The sequence below is a fragment of the Diabrotica virgifera genome, chromosome 6 (genome assembly GCF_917563875.1).
Source record: "Diabrotica virgifera virgifera chromosome 6, PGI_DIABVI_V3a".
Taxonomy (NCBI): Eukaryota; Metazoa; Arthropoda; class Insecta; order Coleoptera; family Chrysomelidae; genus Diabrotica; species Diabrotica virgifera.
The window spans coordinates 241,321,627-241,342,839 of record NC_065448.1 but is presented as its reverse complement, the minus strand read 5'-3'; the positions used below and the strand labels follow the sequence as shown (position 1 = coordinate 241,342,839).

The 21,213-nt window shown below is 32.7% G+C and overlaps 2 protein-coding genes across 2 annotated transcripts in view; one reads left to right on the top strand and one right to left on the bottom strand.

Annotated features, from left to right (window-relative positions):
- The window catches only part of LOC126887430 (apolipoprotein D-like), a 92,656-nt gene that overhangs the window by 54,397 nt on the left and 17,046 nt on the right, over positions 1-21,213 (bottom strand). The window lies entirely within an intron of this gene.
- LOC126887435 (apolipoprotein D-like) lies at positions 59-19,770 on the top strand. Its single transcript, XM_050654966.1, has 5 exons — positions 59-312; positions 6,448-6,578; positions 10,906-10,991; positions 18,564-18,653; positions 19,607-19,770. The coding sequence occupies exons 1-5, from the start codon at positions 202-204 to the stop codon at positions 19,738-19,740; spliced, it is 552 nt and encodes a 183-aa protein (XP_050510923.1). The 5' UTR covers positions 59-201; the 3' UTR covers positions 19,741-19,770.

The following is a 21,213-nucleotide window of genomic DNA, read 5'->3' as shown; positions in this document are numbered from 1 at the left end:
GATTTATTTTAACCTTTAGACTTCTTTTTATGATTTCAACCTTTGGCTACCAATTAATGTTAATTATTTTAAAGATGAAGCAGATTCGGTACAATCTTCATACGTCCTAGATACATTGATAAATCAATCATTAAAATCTGTGTATAAAAGGAGATTATACTTCATTAAAATCAATTATTATTAAACTAATAAACCACGAAAATGATTGCTTTTGCAGTAACTTTTTGTTTGCTGGTAATATCTGCACAGGGACAAATTCCTGTTGAAAGGTGTCCAGATGTAGAAGTAGTTACAAATTTCAATGGAAGTGCAGTAAGTTACATTTCTATTTTTTAAAAATTACCTTTTTGCATATTTTTAGTATATCTACTCGAATTTTATAAGCATCATCATTAGCCGTTTCCATCTTTAAATCCGCAACATGTCCCGCCCGCGAATTTACAAATCCTATATCATTTCAGGGCGACTGAATTCGAGTAGGTTTTGTATGCAGAATATTAGTTACATATCCTATTCTATTTCGGTCCAGAAATTAACTGTATCGGTGTAGGATTTGTAAGCGAAATTTTTGATTATTAGTGAGCAAATGTCTATACTGTTTCAGTCATGTAATTAAAACTAATCAAATATTTACTAAGTGGATTTATTATTATATCATAAAATTTAGATATGTTTTGAAAATTAAAATGAATAATATATATTCTTCTTCTTCATGTGCCATCTCCTCTAAGAAGGTTGGCAACCATCACGGCAATTCGCACTTTCGATACCGCTGCTCTAAAGAGATCAGCAGAAGTGCAATTAAACCAAGCTCTCAAATTGTTTAACCAGGAGATGCGTCTTCTTCCGCGACTCCTTCTACCCTGTATTCTTCCTTGCATTATCAATTGTAACAAGTTATAACGCTCGCCCCTCATAACATGTCCCAGATATTGCAGTTTTCTGACTTTAATTGTATTTAAAATCTCTTTATCTTTCCCCATTCTTCTCAACACCTCGATATTCGTGACTCTATCCACCCAACTTATTCTTAATATTCTTCTGTAGGCCCATAACTCGAAGGCTTCTAATCTGTCCGAAACATCCTTCTTTAATGTCCAAGCCTCCAACCCATAGAATAATACGGAGAACACGTAGCATCTCAGAAGTCTTATCTTTAAAGAAATTGTAATGTCCCTGCTACAGAGTACTTTTTTTAGTTTGTTGAAAGCATTTCTTGCCTGTCCTATTCTTGCTTTAATCTCTTCTGTGTACTCATTAGTTTCATTAATTATTGTACCCAAATATTTATATTTTTCAACCTTTTTAATTTGTTCTTCATGTATTGTTATGCTTTCTTGGCGCTGTTGAACTTTTGTGATTACCATAAATTGTGTCTTTTTTGTGTTTAGGGACAGTCCGTTTTCTTGGCTGACTTCTACCACTCTGTCAACCATTTGTTGTAAATCCTCAAGACATTCGGCTAATAAAATAGTGTCGTCGGCAAACCGTATATTATTGATTGGTCGCCCATTTACTTTTATTCCCGTGGTTAGGTCTTCTAGTGCTTCCTGGATTATTTCCTCTGAATACAAATTGAACAAAGTAGGAGACAGGACACAGCCCTGTCTGACGCCCCTCTCAATACGTATTTCATTTGAAAAGGCGTTGTTCTCTTTTACCACAGCGATCTGATTATAATAGATAGCACTAATGATCCTGATGTCCCTCATATCTAAGTTTTTCTTTTCAAGTAATTCGATAAGGCGGTTATGTCTGACCTTATCGAAGGCTTTGTTGTAATCCAGAAACACATATATACTGGCTGATTAACATCCATGCACCTTTGCACAAGTACATTTACAGCGAACAGGGCTTCCCTCGTTCCCATTGCATTTCTAAATCCAAATTGCGTGTCGCTTATGTCCTGCTCAAGTTTGTTATGTATTCTCCGGTGTATAATTTTTAAAAATATTTTGAGTGTATGACTCATTAAACTTATTATCCGGTGGTCTTGGCATTCTTTTGCATTTGGTTTTGCATATATAATATATATTTTCCAATATATATTGGATAATATTAAAAATTAAAAACAAATAAATAATTAATAATATACGAATATATACAGTATGTCCCTGTAAGTTGGAACCATATGGAAAATTTTTTATTATTGATTTTACAAAAAAAGATACATATTCTTTATAAAAAGTTCTGCATGGTCTAAAACCGAAGATGCACTCACCTATATTAAGTTTTATTAATAGTATATGAGAGATGTCAAAAAATATGAATTTTTGTCAAGGGTAAAGTATCTTTATGTATTTCACAAGATTGAAAATTGTTATTATGAAAATTTATTTGGACTTAAAAATAATGTTCTACTGTGCAACTACATTCTTTTAATTGAAAAAAAATTGAAAATTTCTCAAATTATCTCAAATTAATTTTCTCGATATTATTAGTTTTACGAAAAAAAAGTTATTCTTTATAAAAAGTTTTGCATGGTCTAGAAACTAAGATACAACCATAATTTATTAAATTTTATCAATTGTATACAAGGTTTGTCAAAAAATATATATTTTGTTCAAGAGTAAAATACCTTTATAGCTCACAATATTTCGATTAAAAAGATGTAATTGTATACTCATACATGTTTTTGAATTCTGAACAACTTTTTAAAAACATTTTTAACAAAATTTTTCAATATTGTGCAAAATAAAGGTACTTTACTCTTTAGCGAAATTCATATTATTTTTTGACATACCCCGTGTAAAATTGATAAAATGTGAAATATTATATAATAACTTTTTTTTGGTAAAATTAATAATTTCGGAGTTAAAACTAAAAATGATGTTAGGTATCTTCAATTTTTTTTCAATTAGAAGAACATAATTGTGCATTAGAACATAATTTTTAATTCCAAACAACTTTCGATAATAACAATTTTCAATATTGTGGAATATAAAAGTGCTTGACTCTTGAGAGAAAATCATATTTTTTGACATGCCTCGTATACTTTTAATAAAATTTGATATCTGATGATTGTATCTTAGGTTTTCGACCATGCAAAACTTTTTATAAAGAACAACTTTTTTTCGTAAAAGTAATAATAAAAAAGTTTTCCATAAGGTTTAAACTTAGTGGGACATATTGTATAAGAATTAAAAAATATCTGACATGGATATTTATTAATATTACATACTTACTATTGAACAGAGTTAAGTCAGTGTTTTTTTTGCCCTAGACTCGTTTTTTCTATGCTTAAACTAATGTTGTGAGGTTTCTTCTTTTTTTTTCCAGAGTGGTTAGTCTTCCAGACTGTATGCGATTCTGACCTTTTAGTCCCCTATCCTTTCTTCGAGCTATAGCGGTAGGTTGTACTCGAATTTTTCGGTTCCTGGCAAATCGAGTTGTGTGAGAAAACATAGATACTATTTGTGACGGATTTTTCATTTTTTTTTTCAATGTTGTCACAATTTTTTTCAGCACTGTGGTATTCGAGGGACATTGATATTTTTTTAATATATCTGAAAGTCTTATAAATTCGGCGTGCATTCTATCATTTTTTTTTCAATTAGAAGAATGTGGTTGCATATTAGAAAATTAAACGTAAAGAAACTACTAATTTATCGAACTCTCCCCCATCTCCCCCCCCCCCAAACCGGACGCTCAAAATAGTGTAACTTTTTACTGAACAATATGTGAACCATATAGAGCAATTTGGTGTTGGAGGAAAACTTTTACTTTAAATGTCTGGGTTAGACCTTTTTTTGGACCAATTATACTATACTACCTCCGTAACTTTGGAATCGTTCATTTTAAAAGGATTATGTATAGAACCTTTTTTATTTCAAATTTAATGTAGAACATTTTTGACGAAAAACCTAAAAAACTACGAATTTACCGACTTCTCCCCCCCCCCCCCCCAAAACCCGACGCTCACAAATGTGTGACTTTTTTCTGAACATTATATGGACCATATAGAATAATTCGGTGTTGGAGGATAACTTTCACTTTGGATGTCTGGGTTATTTCATTTTGTTTGGATCAATTCTATCATACTACGTTTTCCCGTTAATTAGGCTTGAATAATAAGATTTGAGTATTCGCCGAAAGAAAAAAAAAGAATGTGTGTGTGTACTTTGTACGCACGTAAGAAGTTATACTTCTATTATATGATTTAAACGAAATTAATATACTTTTTATTTATATTTTGTTTAAATATTAAACTAATTTATACTTACTACTTCTCAAACATTTTTATTAGAACAGTGCCAAAAATTAAAATAATAAAAGAATAAAACACACACAAACACATTAAACAAGCCACAAATGATGTCTGAACATTAATTGTCGAAAAATTTTTTAACTAAATACGTATTTTCTGAAAATACAATTATATAATAAATATACTTACAATCATAAAATGTATTAAAAAAAAACAAAAAAGAAAGTTTCTATTGGGACTCGAACCAGCGCTGATAAGAGCGGTTGGTATTGGAATTCATTCGTCTTCTCCGCTTAGCCACGGACACTATGTGTCATTATTTACGAAGATCGACTAACTAAACGGATTAAACTTGTGATATTTTGATATTTTGAAAATTGATCAAATTATTTTAATTTTGAATTGAAATGATTTAGAATTGAAAAAATACAACAAAACATAGAGTAAAAAAACAATATATTAGGTGAATATTGATAGAAATTTTGATGGTAATCAAATTATATAAATAAAAGTATTACATACTATGTATTTTGGCAGATCAAATAGGTAGGTTTATACCCATGATACATTAACAATTATTACGTACCTGTTGCTTTTAAAAACTATTTAAAAGTCACTACAATATTATAAACTTTTTTGTTTCTGTCCTCACAACAATAAAACTAATATATTATACATTTGTTTACCTTTACCTTTACCTCCAAACCACAGCTGCCATATCGGATAATTTTTGACATGTCATTTGAACATCCAATCAGAACAAAGTTATAATGCGCATGCGCCGGGCTGATAGGTTTTAACATATATAAAAATCACCCTCTATCGCCGGTAAAGAAGTATAACTTCAAAAATATATTCAATTATTTATAACTCACTCTCAATGATTAATAAAAGGGTTTTTTAAAGTTTTATTTTTGGTAATGATAACTTTTTTGTAAAAACTTACAATTTTTGAGTGATTTACGAAAAACCGCTTTAAAACATGCATTCTTTCACGAAAAATTATAATCTTTGATCTTTAATAACTCAAAAAGTATTGATTTATTTTAATAACTTTATATACTTAACAAATGCAAATACATATTTTGCCCGTCTATCGAATTGTGCAGTTATTTTTAATAAAATAATTTTCACCCCCGAGAGGGGGCGGCATCCACCCTCAGGGTAAAGGCGCAAGGTGGTACCATGTCACCTTTGTTTCTTGAGGCATCCTCTATTCACTCATTTTCGTGAAAATCGATGAAGGTTCACTGAAATTGAAGGTAATAGTTCATTTTTACCTTCAGTGACTGCACTATACAAAAGAAATTGCAATTTAATGATCTAAATGCGCGAATATTGGGAGCTCATAAATTATTAATAGATATGTAGTCGCCAAATAATTAATTTAATTCATTTTAAGTATAACTCTCTCTTAAGCCGGGAAGATAAGGTGGTTTTCTTGCGTAGGGGTTGTAGCTCAATAATCGAAATGTACGTGATTTAAGAGTTAATTCTAAGAATAAATAAGCTACAGGAACTATTTCCGCGATACGATATATTTTAATTTTTTTCAGCATATTTCTCTTAAGTTAAATCAATTTAAAGGGTTGTTTGGAGGTGAAGAGGATGAGCTTAAAAATTGAAACTATATCATTTCAAGAGCTCATAAATAGCTCGTAATTCTGCCGCAAAAATCGATTCAATATCCCTATTTTTAAGTAGTGTGGGGGCTGAGTCAGCCCCCCACTAAAATATTAAATTCCTGCTCAGTGTAACGAGCTCAAAATTTGTAATTTGCGGAATATGAAAGCTCATAATAGCTCATTAATATCTCGTAAATCAGCGCTATCTGTTTTTTAATTTTTGCAAGTGGGTGGGGGCAGCTCAACAGGGGTGTTTTTCTCCTAACTATTGTATCTGAAACTCTGTCTCTGAGGGCTACATTTAACATTGATCTCTCCATTGCTCTCTGCTCCATTCGTATATAATTGGTAATTTTTTGGTAAGGGTCAATGTTTCTGCTCCGTACGTTAGAACTGGGAGTACATATTGATCAAACACCTTCCTATTCAAGCACATGGGAATATCTAATCTAAAGACTTCCTTCAGTTTTCAGTAAGATGCCCATGTTTATATATTCCTAATTTTAAATAAATAAATAACATATAATTGGATTTTATCTTGTAAAGTTTTTAAAATCAATAGCTTACGATTCTAATTTTAAAAGATCTATGTTTATTTTTTTGTTTTTTTTTTAGTATTTGGGTGACTGGTACGAACAAGCCAGATACCCAACTTTACTGGAAGATCACGGAAGATGTGTTGTTACCAATATTGCAGTAGGTGACGATAGAACTATAAGGAGTCGTACCCAATATATCAATTCAGAGTAAGTAAAGCTCTTATATATACAAATATACAAAAAAAAAATTACAAAAAACAGAAACTTTAGTTAGCAGCAATGTAGCAAAACATAACCTGATATAATTAACATATTTACATTGTCTGGCTAAAGAAATGAGGCTGTAAATTTGTCGGACAAGCGATCGACAATCGTTAGTTAGATATTAATTATAAATACTTTCAATTGAATATTAAGACAAACTGAAAAGTGTCAGATGCAGAATTCAGCATTATAACAAAAATTAAAATGGTAAATAGTTATTTAAATCTGAAACATTTCTTGTTGGAAGTTCTTTCTGGTATGTACATCCTTAATCTGCGACTTTTACAATTTATAAGATAGCAGACGACGAATATAGAAAACAAAAAGGACTCTACTATATGCAGTCACATTCCGTTTTATTCGTCTAGGAAAAGGACAGAAAGAAACTTCCTAGTACTCAAATCTGAGTAAAGATAGAAAAGTAAAAGATGGTTTTTGCTTGTTTTCGATCCAGAGGGATGCACAATTCCTGAACAGCTGTTTCTGCCTTACAGTCTTCCTCAGCAGAGCTAGCGGGCACACCTCTGAAGCGAAAACCAGCCAGCCCAGCTATTTAAGGGAAATTGCAAAGACCATTGAAATCCCCATTGGGACGCAATGCCAGCTCTGCTGAGGAAGCCTGTAAGGCAGAAACAGCTGTCCAGGAATTGTGCATCCCTTTGGATCGAAAACAAGCAAAAAACCATCTTTTACTTGAATATTAAGAGTTTTGTAATAACAAAACTATACCGCGCGAGAGTGACATTTTGCGGCTGTCGGACTAGACGACCGCGCCCTCTTTTTTGTCCGACAAAAATAATTTATTTTATTAATTGATGGATTCGACCGTTACTTGATGGAAGTTCATTTTATCTAACAATAAAACACTGGAAACGTTCGTTTTTTGTTCTTCCAAAAAATGTATTACAATTATGTGACTACAGCTGTTTCGGCAGAGTGCCTTTCTCAAGTGATTTAGTTAGATTATTATGGGTTTGCCTCTTTAAAGTCTTTAACTAAAGAGGTTGAGGAGTGGGGAGCTGTTTGTCTCGAGTTGGTCATTCAGAATTATATCTGTATTTTTTAATTTATTAATTTTCATAGATTCTAATAAAGATAGCTTAAGGCCTTTATTTTGAATATGCAGAATTTGAAACTCTTCATTGAAAGAATGATTATGATCTAGAAGGTGAAGTGCGTATGTAGAAGTGTCTGTTTTTCTATTGTTGAAAGCCCGTTTATGTTCTACTATCCGTTTGTAAAAGGTTACCACATGTTAGTTTGTAAACACCACTGTGTAGTTGTTTTCTCTTTTGGCTCTTATTGTTCTTAATATATTTGCTTAAGTTGTTGTTAGTTCTGAAAGCTGGTGTTATTTCTTTCTTTTTTATGTATCTGGCTATTTTTGTTGTTATCTTGCCAGTATATGTGATAGAGCAGAAGGTACTGGGTTCTTCCTGTGGTGGTGGATAGATTAATTTCAGGGCTTTCTTATGGAGTTTTTGGTTTAAATTTCTGTTAATTGTTTGTTCGTTATAGCCATTATTTACTGCTATTTGTTTAATGATCCAGATAGAACTGAACATCATTACAAAAATAGCAGTAAATAATGGCTATAACGAACAAACAATTAACAAAATTTTAAACCAAAAACTCCATAAGAAAGCTCTGAAATTAGTCTATCCACCACCACAGAAAGAACCCAGTATCTTCTGGTCTATCACATATACTGCAAGATAACAACAAAAATAGCCAGATACATAAAAAAAGAATGTGTGTGTACTTTGTACGCACGTAAGAAGTTATACTTCTATTATAATATAATTTCAACGAAATAAATATACCTACTTAACAGTTACAATACAAAAAATTAACAATAATTACCAAAAATGAACCAAAACTTAACAATGCCAAATATTAAAAAAAAAGAAAAAAGTATGAATCGTCCGGGATTTAAACCCGCAATCTCGCGATTTTTTATTTCTGGTCCAATGCTCTACCAACAAGGCCATCAAGCCGCATGCTACTTACCTTTCAGATATACATAATTATACATCACGGTGACAAGTGAAATATAAAAATAGATGTTTTATTATTTTACGCCCAAGGAAGACAAATCCAAAGACACAAAATTATAATAAAAAACCTTTTAAACCACCTATTTCAAATTGCGCAAGTTGTATTATTAATATTAATGTTAATAAGTGAAATATAAATATTTTGACGTTTCACAATTTGACAATTCACTTTTAACTGCAGTGCCTTAAAAATTTTAAAGCACTAGTGCCTTAAAGTAGCATTTTTAACGCTCCTATGGAGTCCTAAAAATTGCATTTTTAACACGTTTGTAGAAAAATATATTTAAAAACACTAATATATTCTTTCCACACCTTTTCTGAACTGATACATACATAAATTAAAACATTTTGAAGTATAACTTCAAAAATATAATATGAAAACTATTTAAAAAGGCAGTATAACTATTAACTAACCTTTGTGTTTCTCTTCCCATAAATTTTAAAACGCAACAACCATACATAACCAAACCGTCAACCGTCCAAACCACAGCTGCGCTACAGCTGCCATATTGGATAATTTTTGACATGTCATTTGAACATCCAATCAGAACAAAGTTATAATGCGCATGCGCCCGGATCATAGGTTTTAACATATAAAAATTCACCCTCATATCGCGCGTAAAGAAGTATAACTTCAAAAACAAAGAAATAACACCAGCTTTCAGAACTAACAACAACTTAAGCAAATATATTAAGAACAATAAGAGCCGAAAGAGAAAACAACTACAGAGTGGTGTTTACAAACTAACTTGTGGTGACCGTCCGAAAACTTACATCCGTCAAACTGGCAGAACCTTTGACAAACGGATAGTAGAACACAAACGGGCTTTCAACAATAGAAAAACAGACACTTCTACATACGCACTTCACCTTCTAGATCATAATCATTCTTTTAATGCACAGTGTCAAATTCTGCATATTCAAAATAAACGTCTTAAGCTATCTTTATTAGAATCTATGGAAATTAATATATTGAAAAATACAGATATAATTCTGAATGACCAACTCGAGACAAACAGCTTTCCACTCCTCAACCTCTTCAGTTAGACTTTAAAAAGGCAAACCCATAGTAATCTAAATCACTTGAGAAAGGCACTCTGCCGAAACAGCTGTAGTCACATAGTTGTAGTAAATTTTGTGAAAGTATAGAAAACAAACGTTTTCAGTGTTTTATTGTTATATTTGTTTTATTTTAACGTATAATCCTTTGATTAAAATAAAAAATTATAGTTTTGCAATAACAAAACCTAACCGCGCTAGAGCTACAGATTTAGGCGTGAAGCGTGCGGAAACGCGTCCAACCTGCACCCTGAGATTTTTCAGAAAGTGGTATACTCGCTCAAACGAAGCAGTTAAAACCATTTTTAAGACTTTTGTAATAATTTTCAAAAAAGGACAATGTACTGTGGACTATAAAATTCTTATTTATATAATAAATTAATAAATGATGGTTTTGCTTGTTTTCGATTCAGAGGGTTGCACACCCGCTAGACAGGCTGTTTCTACCATTTCAGGCGTCCTCAGTAGCTTTTGTTAGCGTGCACACCTCTGAATCGAAAAATAGCTCCACCATCATTTTAAAGGGAATCTGAAAAATAATTCAAATTTCCCATTAGACGCGATACAGCGACATCTCATAACAGTAAGAACTTTCAAGGCGAAAAGTCTCAGGTTTAAATCACTATTTACCATTTTAATTTTTATTAAATTGGTGGATTCTGCATCTGAGACTCTTCAATTTGTTATGAGATGTCGCTGTATCGCGTCTAATGGGAAATTTGAATTATTTTTCAGATTCCCTTTAAAATGATGGTAGAGCTATTTTTCGATTCAGAGGTGTGTACGCTAACAAACGCTACTGACGACGCCTGAAATGGTAGAAACAGCCTGTCTAGCGGGTGTGCAACCCTCTGAATCGAAAACAAGTAAAACCATCATTTATTATTTTATTTCCTTTACTCGGTTTGAGTACTAAAAGTTCCTCTGCTGTCCTTTTCCTAGACGAATGAAGGCGGAATGTGATCGTTTCCCTTTCGTTTTCTATATTCGTCGTCTGCTGTCTTATTAATTGAAAAAGTCGCAGATTAAGGATGTACCAGTAAGAACTTTCAACGCGAAAAGTCTCAGGTTTAAATCACTATTTACCATTTTAATTTTTATTAGATTGGTGGATTCTGCTTGTGAGACTCTTCAATTTCTTATTTATATTTTAGGACAAATGAGAGACACGTTCTAGAAGGAGAAACGCAAGGTTCAACAACTGGGGAAGGCAAATTTATAGTACATTTCTTAAATCCAGGTTAGTATAAGTTTCGAGTTTCAAGTATTCAAAAAATACAAGTAAAAGTTTTCAATTTAATAAAATATAAAATAATATTAAATTAAAAACCCTATTGGGACAATTCTGGTTACATCTCCGTGGCTTCTAAAAATGCAAGCCAAACGGGTGCTGGAGCAAAATAAAATGAGGGAATTCTATGATTTGCCATTCACATCCCACCTGTCCAGCGCGGGAAAAATTCCAAAATGGAACTGGAATGGAAAAATGGACTCTATATACTCAGATAGGAGTATTACTAATAGAAATAAAATGAATGATCATTTTCATTTCGTTACAACACGAAGCCAAAGCCGCCTGATATTCCAGTTCGCTTAGAGAGCGCTACAAGCGCTCTGACCGAACGGTTTCAAAACTCGTTAGTTTTTCATCCTAGAATGCATATGTAGCTTGTAGCGCTCTCTAAGCGAACTGAAATATAAAACGGCTTTGACTTCGTGTTGCAACGAAATGAAAAGAGTTATTCATTTTTATTTTTATTAGCATTACTCCTATTTGGGTATGTAGGGTCCATTTTTCATTGTAATTTTTAAAAACTCATACAGAAGTAATAACTCTAATTTGTATATTGGTATAAAATAGTTCATTACAAAATTTCTAAAATGTCATCCAAATGGCTTGCAAAACGTTTTCGATCTAGTGCCTGGAACAGTGGCGGCTCGTGGCCTTGGAGACAGGGTCGGCAAGGTTTTTTTGTCTCCTCATATAGGTATACCATCAAACTAAAAGGCTTAAATCATCATAGGAGATTTTGTTGTTTTTTGTTTTTTTTTTATTTGATGTACTTGACATTCTCTCTTGTTTCATGGTATTCCGACAATACGTGTTGATTCTTTTGAGGTAAGATAAATCCCGTTTTTTTGAGGTAAGATAAATCCCGTTTATTTGAGGCAGAAATTGGTGGTAATAAGAAAATTGATGAACAGTTTGTTGTAATGAATTGCAGTACTTACTACATAGAATTATACATACATATTTTGTAACTTATCCCACTTTCTGAAAATATTTGGATCGGCATAATTTTTAAGTACCTAACTTGTAATAATAAATATCTTGGAAATTCTTTGGCAAAGGGAACTTTTATATTTTGAATCGTAAAAAAGGTAACAAATTTGCAAAACTTCAAAATTCGAAAAACGAGAATCTATTTGCATATAATAGTAGGTATCCAAAATTTCAAGATATAACTACTCGTTTTTCGAGATATGTATCATGTCTGCGTATATATTGGAAGCTATCATTACGGAAATCTCTGAGATTTTGCACCAGCTTTCGTATTCTATTTTTGGAATTAATAATGTCAGTTGACTGATTTTGAACAACAATGGATATCTTGGGTCAACTCTGTCTTAAAAATATTTAAAAGAATATTAAAGAGTAACCATTTAATAAAGTTCTCAAACCGATTGCTTCACGGATCGAGGTATCGCCGCTTTCAAAATCGTCGCCTTCGATAATAAAATCAAAAACTTTCAAAAGCTGTTCACGAAAATCTGCTACAGATACTAAAACTACTAGAGATAATCTGCTTAGATAAAACTAACCGAGATTTAAAATTTCATCGCGTCTGACAAACTGTTCGCTGTTTTTTCGAAACAAATTTGTTCTAAAGCAGTAATCCGTTTAGGTGAGCTAAACTGACCAGAAAAGACGATATTCTTTATTTTTTTACACGTATCATGCAAAACTAAATTCATTATATGCGCATCATAGTTCATAGTGAGTAAATAAAGCTTGTGATGCAATAGTTTTAACTTTTGCCTGGAGACCATTCAATTCACCACACATCACAGCAACGCCGTCATATGATTGCCCCAGTTTGCCCTACCAATTTATTTTTGATATCAAAAAATTTTAATCTGTTCTTTAAAACACCAAAAATGTATTCTGCTTTATTGCTTTTACTCACGTCTCTAAAACCTAAAAACATCTCATAAATATTACCACGTAACGCGTATCGAACAACAATAATTGATAATTGTGAATGACATGATAATCAGAAGTTTTATCTACTTCCAGCGAAAAGCAAATGGTTTTCTAAATCTCAGATTCAATAACGTTATTCAAAATGTAACTATTTGACTATATGTATTAGTTCATTCTGTATTATAGGTCTAGATCCCGCGTATGAAAAAAAAGTTGATTAATAGCAAGCTGAAAATTTGTTAATAGCTTAAGGGTGTCTAGTCGGATAAACTTTGATATATGGGAACACTGGAACAGGGGCAGTTTTAATTGTGGAACAGGTTAAAAATTTGGAACGGTCAGACCACGAAAACGGCACGTGTATTTTTTCCGACAGAACAGACTTAAACTCTCCGAACAAAGATTAAACTCTCATGCAAAAATCAGACTGCTATTTATCACCAAATGGGCGTTTTAATGAGTTGAACATGTAGAATATGTCAAATGACAGGAATTATGACAGGTGATAAATAGCAGTCTGATTTTTGCATGAGAGTTTAATCTCTGTTCGGAGAGTTTAAGTCTATTCTGTCGGACAAAATAAATGTGCCGTTTTCGTAGTCTGACCGTTCCAAATTTTTAACCTGTTCCACAATTAAAACTGCCCCTATTCCAGTGTTCCCATATATCAAAGTTTATCCTACTAGACACCCTTAAGCTATTAACAAATTTTCAGCTTGCTATTAATCAACTTTTTTTCATACGCGGGATCCAGACCTATTATACACTTCGAATCAGAAAGTAAATATTTCTAAAACAATTTTATTAATTCTCTATAATTACTTTGATTTTTAACAAATGCTTCGATCCATCATGTCCACTAAATGATAATTCCTGACAAATTAAAAAAATTAAAATATCAAACGACGTAAAACGGCGTGATTATTTTTGACAATTTCTGCCGATGCGATGCTCCAAATGAAACACCGACCGGCAGATTTAAATGTGCCGTACCTGGCCGCGGAGACAATGTATGTATGTTCGCTTTCGCTTGCTCATCGACTTGTTATTTCGTTGAGTTTTACGTGTAAATCGACAAGCTACGGACGAGTTGGGTACGGCTAGCCGAAAAGTCAGATGAATGGCTCGGATCATTCATTTTTTGAGAAGTCTCTTATGAGCAGGGATCACTTAACGCTCGGATTGATCAAATGCTTTTAAAAACCATGAATTAAATTTAGTGTGTATTATCTGACAGATTTTTTTTACTTCACAGATACAAATATTAAAAAAATTTATATCTATAAATGTGTGGGTCGGCACTGCCGACCCTGACCGGCCGCCACTGGCCTAGAATGAAGTAATTCCACGTTAGATTAAAGCAAAAGTTAAAATTGTGACTGTTAATAAGAAATAACTTGTGGAAGATACGTGGTAACCTCAAAATATATGGTTTACATAGTATTAATTAACAAATATTTCTAACTGAAGATGATCTAATTAGACCGGAAACGTTTTGCAATCCATTTGGATGACATTTTAGAAGTTTTTTAATAAACTATTTTATACCAATATACAAATTGGAGTTTTTTCTTCTGTATGAGTTTTTAAACTATGGTATACAGCCAGCTACTGGGATTTTCCCATTGATTTTATTGTAATTTTTCCCCGCTGGAGAGGTTGGAAGTGAATTGCAAATTATAGGATTCCCACATCTTCTTTTGCTCCAGCATCCGCTTGGTTTGCATTTTTAGAAGCCACGGAGATGTAACCAGAAAGATGGTCGAAATAAGGTTTTTAATTTAATATTATTTTATATTTTATGAAATTGAAATCTTTTACATTAGGCCAGGGTAATAAGACAAAAATATACCCTGTTCGTGACACTTGAGCAGCCAGGGTACTGAAGCGTTTTTTCGACAAGTAATACCTATAGGAACAAATTGTAACTATCTCCTGCGTAGGATCTGGCGGCCATTTCTATTTATAAACAATTAACTGTCAAAAAATGGCATTTTTCCCTTTTTTTTAAATCAATGGAAAACAGTGAATCTTGTGATTTTTTTAGTACAAATATGTTTGAGATTATGGAAAAAGCTTTAAAATGACATATTACAAAGTTTGATATACTCATTAATTGTTAATATAATTGCGAAAAAAAATCGGAATTGCAAAAAAAAAATATTTTCGTAATAACTGTTGTAAAAATTTGTGTACAGATTTGAAATTTTTGTCAATTGAGGGTTCTTTGGTGCTTAATATGTGATAAAAATTTCAAAGCGATTCATTCAATTGTTTAAATTTTATTCGAATTGTTTATCTCAGAGAGCATTTTTTTTTGCAATAACATAAGTCAGAAAAAAATGACGTTAGAACCATTCCACATGTGTCAAATGGAAGAGCATGAGCTATATTTTCAACTTGGTTTGAAGAAAGCGAATAAAAAATGTATTTATTAATAGTAAATAATTATGCAAAAGTATCGTAAATCTTTCCTTATAAACTTTTTGAATAACTTTTTCCAAAAAAATTAACTTTTTTACCCTGTTTTAAGTGCACAACTACCAAGTAATGTTATTTATACCATAATTGATCAAAAATTGCAATAAATATATATAATTTCTTATATAACAAAATAAAAAGTTTATAAGGAAAGATTTACGATACTTTTGCATAATTATTTATTACTAATAATTGCATTTTTTATTCGCTTTTTTAAAACCAAGTTGAAAATATAGCTCACGCTCTTCCATTTGACACCTGTGGAATGGTTCTAACGTCATTTTTTTCTGACTTATGTTATTGCAAAAAAAAATGCTCTCTGGGATAAACAATTTGAATAAAATTTAAACAATTCAATGAATCGCTTTGAAATTTTTATCCCATATTAAGCACCAAAGAGCCCTTTTATGCCAAAAATTTCAAAGCTGTACACTAACTTTTACAATAGATATTGCGAAATTATTTTTTTTTGAAATTCCGACCTTTTTTCGCAATTATATTAACAATAAATGAGTATATCAAACTTTGTAATACGTCATTTTAAAACTTTTTCCATAATCTCAAAGATATTTGTACTAAAAAATCCATAAGTTTCACTGTTTTCCATTGATTTGAAAAAAAGGGGAAAATGCCATTTTTTGACACTTAATTGTTTATAAATAAAAATGGCCGCCAGATCCTACGCAGGAAATAGTTACAATTTGTTCTCATAGGTATTACCTGTCGAAAAAACGCTTCAGTACCCTGGCTGCTCGAGTGTCATGGAAAAAACCTTATTACCCTGGTCTACATGTATCTAGCAGATGACGCTATGACAACCAGGCCGTTTCGTTAGTTGCAATTCGAGGCCAGTGGTCTGGATGGTTTCAGTTTGGTTTAGAGATATAGACCGGTCTAGTTAGACTCAAAAATAGGAGTGAGGCTACAGTAATTGCCATCCAGCTGAAAATTGGCAGGATTGTTCAAAATACCATCATAAATGAAATCTAAAAAGCCCTCATAAATCTGAACCGAGCTAAAAAATTTACGCGGGATCAAAGGTCACCAAATATGGTTCTTAGCGATTTTCAGCGAAACGGTAAGTTTTATCGTAAAATTAGTTCTAACAAAAAATGTAGGTTAGATAATTATCTATTAAAAATATCTTAATAGTTTTTTCCTAAGAGACACTGTTTTTGAGATACAACGATTCAAAGAGTTGAAAGACTTCTAATCGTCATAATATATGTATTAATACACCAGGTATATACATCACTGAAGCTGTGATACAAGTAAACATAATATTCTACCGGTCAACTTAACTTATATTACACATAATAATATAAGATTATATGATACTGTTTCTACTATACAGCTTGCGGTATACCGAGGGATGCAATGTATAAGCTGTATTATATTATAGTGCCAACAAAAAATCTTTACAAAGTGAATGTAACGCGAAAATAATAAGAATTATTTGAATTTTACGGCTTAATCCCAACAAAAATAGTAAATTGATATGACCAAGTATTACCTTATAATAATTATTTTTATTTATGCGCCTTAGTTCAATTTGTAAAGATGGGTTTTGTCGGAATAAACACGTTCGTCGGCTAATCTAATCACCCTACCTATTTTTTTCTCAGAAGGGTTTGAACATAATACTGAAAGACAGCTTTCTAGGCAAAAGGTTTATTGCTAAGTACTAATAAACACTTATGCAAATTACACCGTAATCTTCCTGGGTGGCGAAATCCTTCAGGTCGATAACACCCTCGAGATATTAATTAGACTTGAGTACTACTCCGGAGTGAAAGTACGTGTTAAACCTATATTTATTATCCTATTTCTTGTTATTTTCATTGCTATAACAAAAATTTCAGAATATTGTTTTATTTGCGCTCAAATTTTAACTGAAGGTGAAATTGTTACCGTTGAACGTGGTAGAACAACGTCGTAGAACTTCAGCAACATCTTCATCTTCTAATATTTTATTTGATCAATCTATGACAGTATCTACTCTTTTTCTCTCTATGTATGGAGCGCCTAAGAAAACTACGTGCTTAGATAAGTTTCGATATGCATGTTTTTTTTTTAAATTACTCGAAACAAAAAACAAGTGCAGTTATCTTGTCTTCCTCCAACCTCAGCGGCTGCTCATCAACATCTTTTTCGGGTATATTACCAAGTTTTGTTCGGTAGCATGCACTAATTGTCAAAGCCGGTCGTGCTCCAATGTTGAATCACCAACAATTGAGGATTCATTTGATTCTATCGAGGAGCCATGCGATGTGTCATTATTGGGACAATTTACTTGCACCCTGGATGAACAAGAAGAAGAAGAAGAAGAACAAGAAGAAGAAGAGGAAGAACTAGAAGATAAAGAAGAGGAAAAAGAACAAGGGAAGCAGAAGTATTAGGAAATTATGAACCAGTTTGATAAATTTCCCTTTTTTTTTAATTTATACCGCTTTATATAACTTTTATCATTTTTAACCCTTGCCAATATCAATTATTAAATACCTTTAAATTAAACAGAATCATAACAGATCCGTGGAATAGGTCTACTGGGGAAACCACGTTAAAAAACGTGCTAAGTACACTACCTCAAAGGTGATGTGGAAAGGTGTGCGCATATTATAACGATGATCACTTTTCGAATCGTTATATCTCAAAAACGGTGGCTCTCAGGAGAAAAAGTAATAAGGCATTTTTTATAGATAATTATCTAATCTACATTTTTTGTTAAAACTAATTTTACGATAAAACTTACCGTTTCGCTGAAAATCGCTAAAAACCATATTTGGTGACCTTTGACCACGCGTAAAATTTTTAGCATGGGTCATATTTATGAGGACTTTTTAGATTTCATTTATGATGGTATTTTGAACAATCCTGCCAATTTTCAGCTTGATGGTAATTTTTGTAGCCTCGGATGCGTAAGTTGACCGGAGTAATAGCTACATGCATTTTCTGATGAGAGACTAACGAGTTTTGGAACCCTTCGATCAGAGTGCTTGCAGTGCTTTCTAAGCGAACTGAGATATAAAACGGCTTTGGCTTCGTGTTGCAACGAGATGAAAATGGTTATTCATTTTTATCTTTATTCGAAAAATGTTGTTTTCTAACTTTTTGACTTATTTTCAGACGTAACTGTACCTTTCTGGGTTCTTGGTACAGACTATGAAAGTTATTCTGTAGGTTTGTCCTGTTTTGAACGAGATGGTGCTCCTCTAGGTATGTACCGTTTTTATTATTACCTATGACGTATATAATAATGTATATATTCGTACTCGCAAAAATCGTACTCCCATTGCCGATAACGTAGATACAGTGGCACAATCAACATGGAAGTTAAGAATATCTTCTCGAGCTTTGAAGATGCTGCATTAAATGTCGGTCTAAAAATAAATGAAGACAAAACAAAATACATGGTCGTCGCAAAACAAGAACGACGGCGAATAAGGCAAAATTAGAATTACATAAACTATAATAACTTCGAAGTGGTTAAAGAATTTAAATATCTAGAAGCAACAATCTCCAATGACCACAAAATATATCGAGAAGTTGAAATGCGAATAATGGCAGGAAAGATATTTTTCTTTGCAATGCAATATCTAATGAAGTCAAAACTTCTCTCGCCAGATGCAAAAATTCAGATATAATCAGATCAGCAATCGCATGGAAGAGAAATATGAAAGCTAACAAAAAGAGAAGTAAATAAATTGTTGGTATGGTAACGTAAAATCCTTTGGATAATATCTTGGAGTGAGACAATAGAAAATAGTGGCGCAGGGCCGACAAACATAGAAGGCAATAATAGTAAACGCGGCAACGAGTCACGAAGAGTTGTGACGCTATTGATGATGATGATGATGATGATGATGATGATGATGATGATGATGATGATGATGATGATGATGATGATGATGATGATGATGATGATGATGATGATGATGATGATGATGACAATGATGATGAGGATGATGATGATCTAGTACGAAGCATCGAACAAATAAGAGGTGACGACAAGGTTTAAATACATTTTAAAATAAAACCATTTTGTCTAATTTCATAAATAAAATTCTTAATATCTTCTTCTTTCTCATAATCCTTATTGCCTTTCAGGGCAACATGTCGGATAAATCCTTAATATAAAAATATAAATAATTATTTTTTTTCTGTTGCAGCGAGCCTTTTCATTTCAACAAGAACTCCATTTCCACCAAAAGATCTGGTGGATTCGATTCTCCAAGTTCTTGACGACAACAATTTTGCTATAAAGCCACTAATCTTCACAGACCAAAATGAATGTACTTATTAGATTAAAATAAAATACGAGTATATTATCTGATATCTGATTTTTATTTTATGTACAGCTGCGGCCATTGAATAGTTTACACCCTCGCATATCAAGTAGCCGATTTTTTAAATTTTTACCTATTTTAAAAGCACCTTTTACACACGATCCATAAAACAGTGTTCTCTAGATAACACAGTTGGCCGGAACACGTGGCTTTTAAACTGTTTTTAAATGTCTTTTTCTCAGTGGCGTAGCGTAGCAGGGGCGGCAGGGGCGGCCCGCCCCGGGACGCACTTTTTAGGGGGCGGCAAAATTTCACAATAAATAATAAAAATATTTTGTAAATATTTGGACCATTTTATATTTTTATCGCGACTACAAATTCGGACCGATTGAAAGGAGCACGGAATTTTTCATTACTTATTTTGTGACGAATTCGGGGAACTCCTTTGCTTTGAATGATATTTTGTAACGACTGGCAATAACGTCTATACTGACTTGTGGGAATTCCCAGTTTATGACTAACAATCAGCACAACTTTTTTCGGCACTTTAGAACGTTGCTATTCTTTTTTTTTTCTCATCGATACATCGTTGGGAAGTTCTGATAGCAGCTACAGGCAAAAGAAGGATTCAAGACATACGGTGGAGTGCAAGAGGCGATGCTGTAAATGTGACATGGCATCATTACAAAGACATTCTCGTCACTTTGGAAAAACTGACAGAGGCAGGTGAAAGCTTAAACACGAGGACAGATGCAGGCAGGCTCGGATACAGAGGGGGGTCAACGGGTCCATGGACCCCCCTATTGCATTTAGTCTCTTATTTTTTCTTCTTCTTAAAGTCCCCTCTCCTATCGGAGGTTGGATATCATAATGGCTATGGTCACTTTGTTGGCTGCTGCTCTGAACAGTTGTAATGAACTACAGTTAAACCATTCTCTAAGGTTCCTCAGCCAGGAGATGCGTCTTCTTCCTATGCTTTTTCTTCCTTGGATCCTTCCTTGCATAATAATTCTCAGCAACTCATATTTTTCTCCTCTGGTAATGTGGCCCAAATATTCCAGTTTTCTAGTTTTTATACTCTTCATAATTTCTAACTCCTTATTTAAGCGTCGTAGCACTTCAACTTATTTTTTTACAGTTTTACAATTACCCGACTTCAGCAAAGGAACATTACTACTATAAATGATCAATTTGTGTAACTATTTTATGCAGAATACTTTATTTGAATCATTAATTTATGCAATTATTAATTTATGCGTTTGCTGCAACTGAATATATGGAACGGCATGACTCAGTAGGAAAGATCATTCATTAAGAGATAGCTATCAAAGTGGGACTCCTCCATCTCCTGTATTATCAATACGTTCCTGAGAGTATGCTCGAGAATGACAATTACAAAACTGGGATTACAGACCAAACGGTGTCAAATAATGGAACATATTTCGTATTAGTCAATAAATTCATGAGACAAACAACACTAATTGATATGG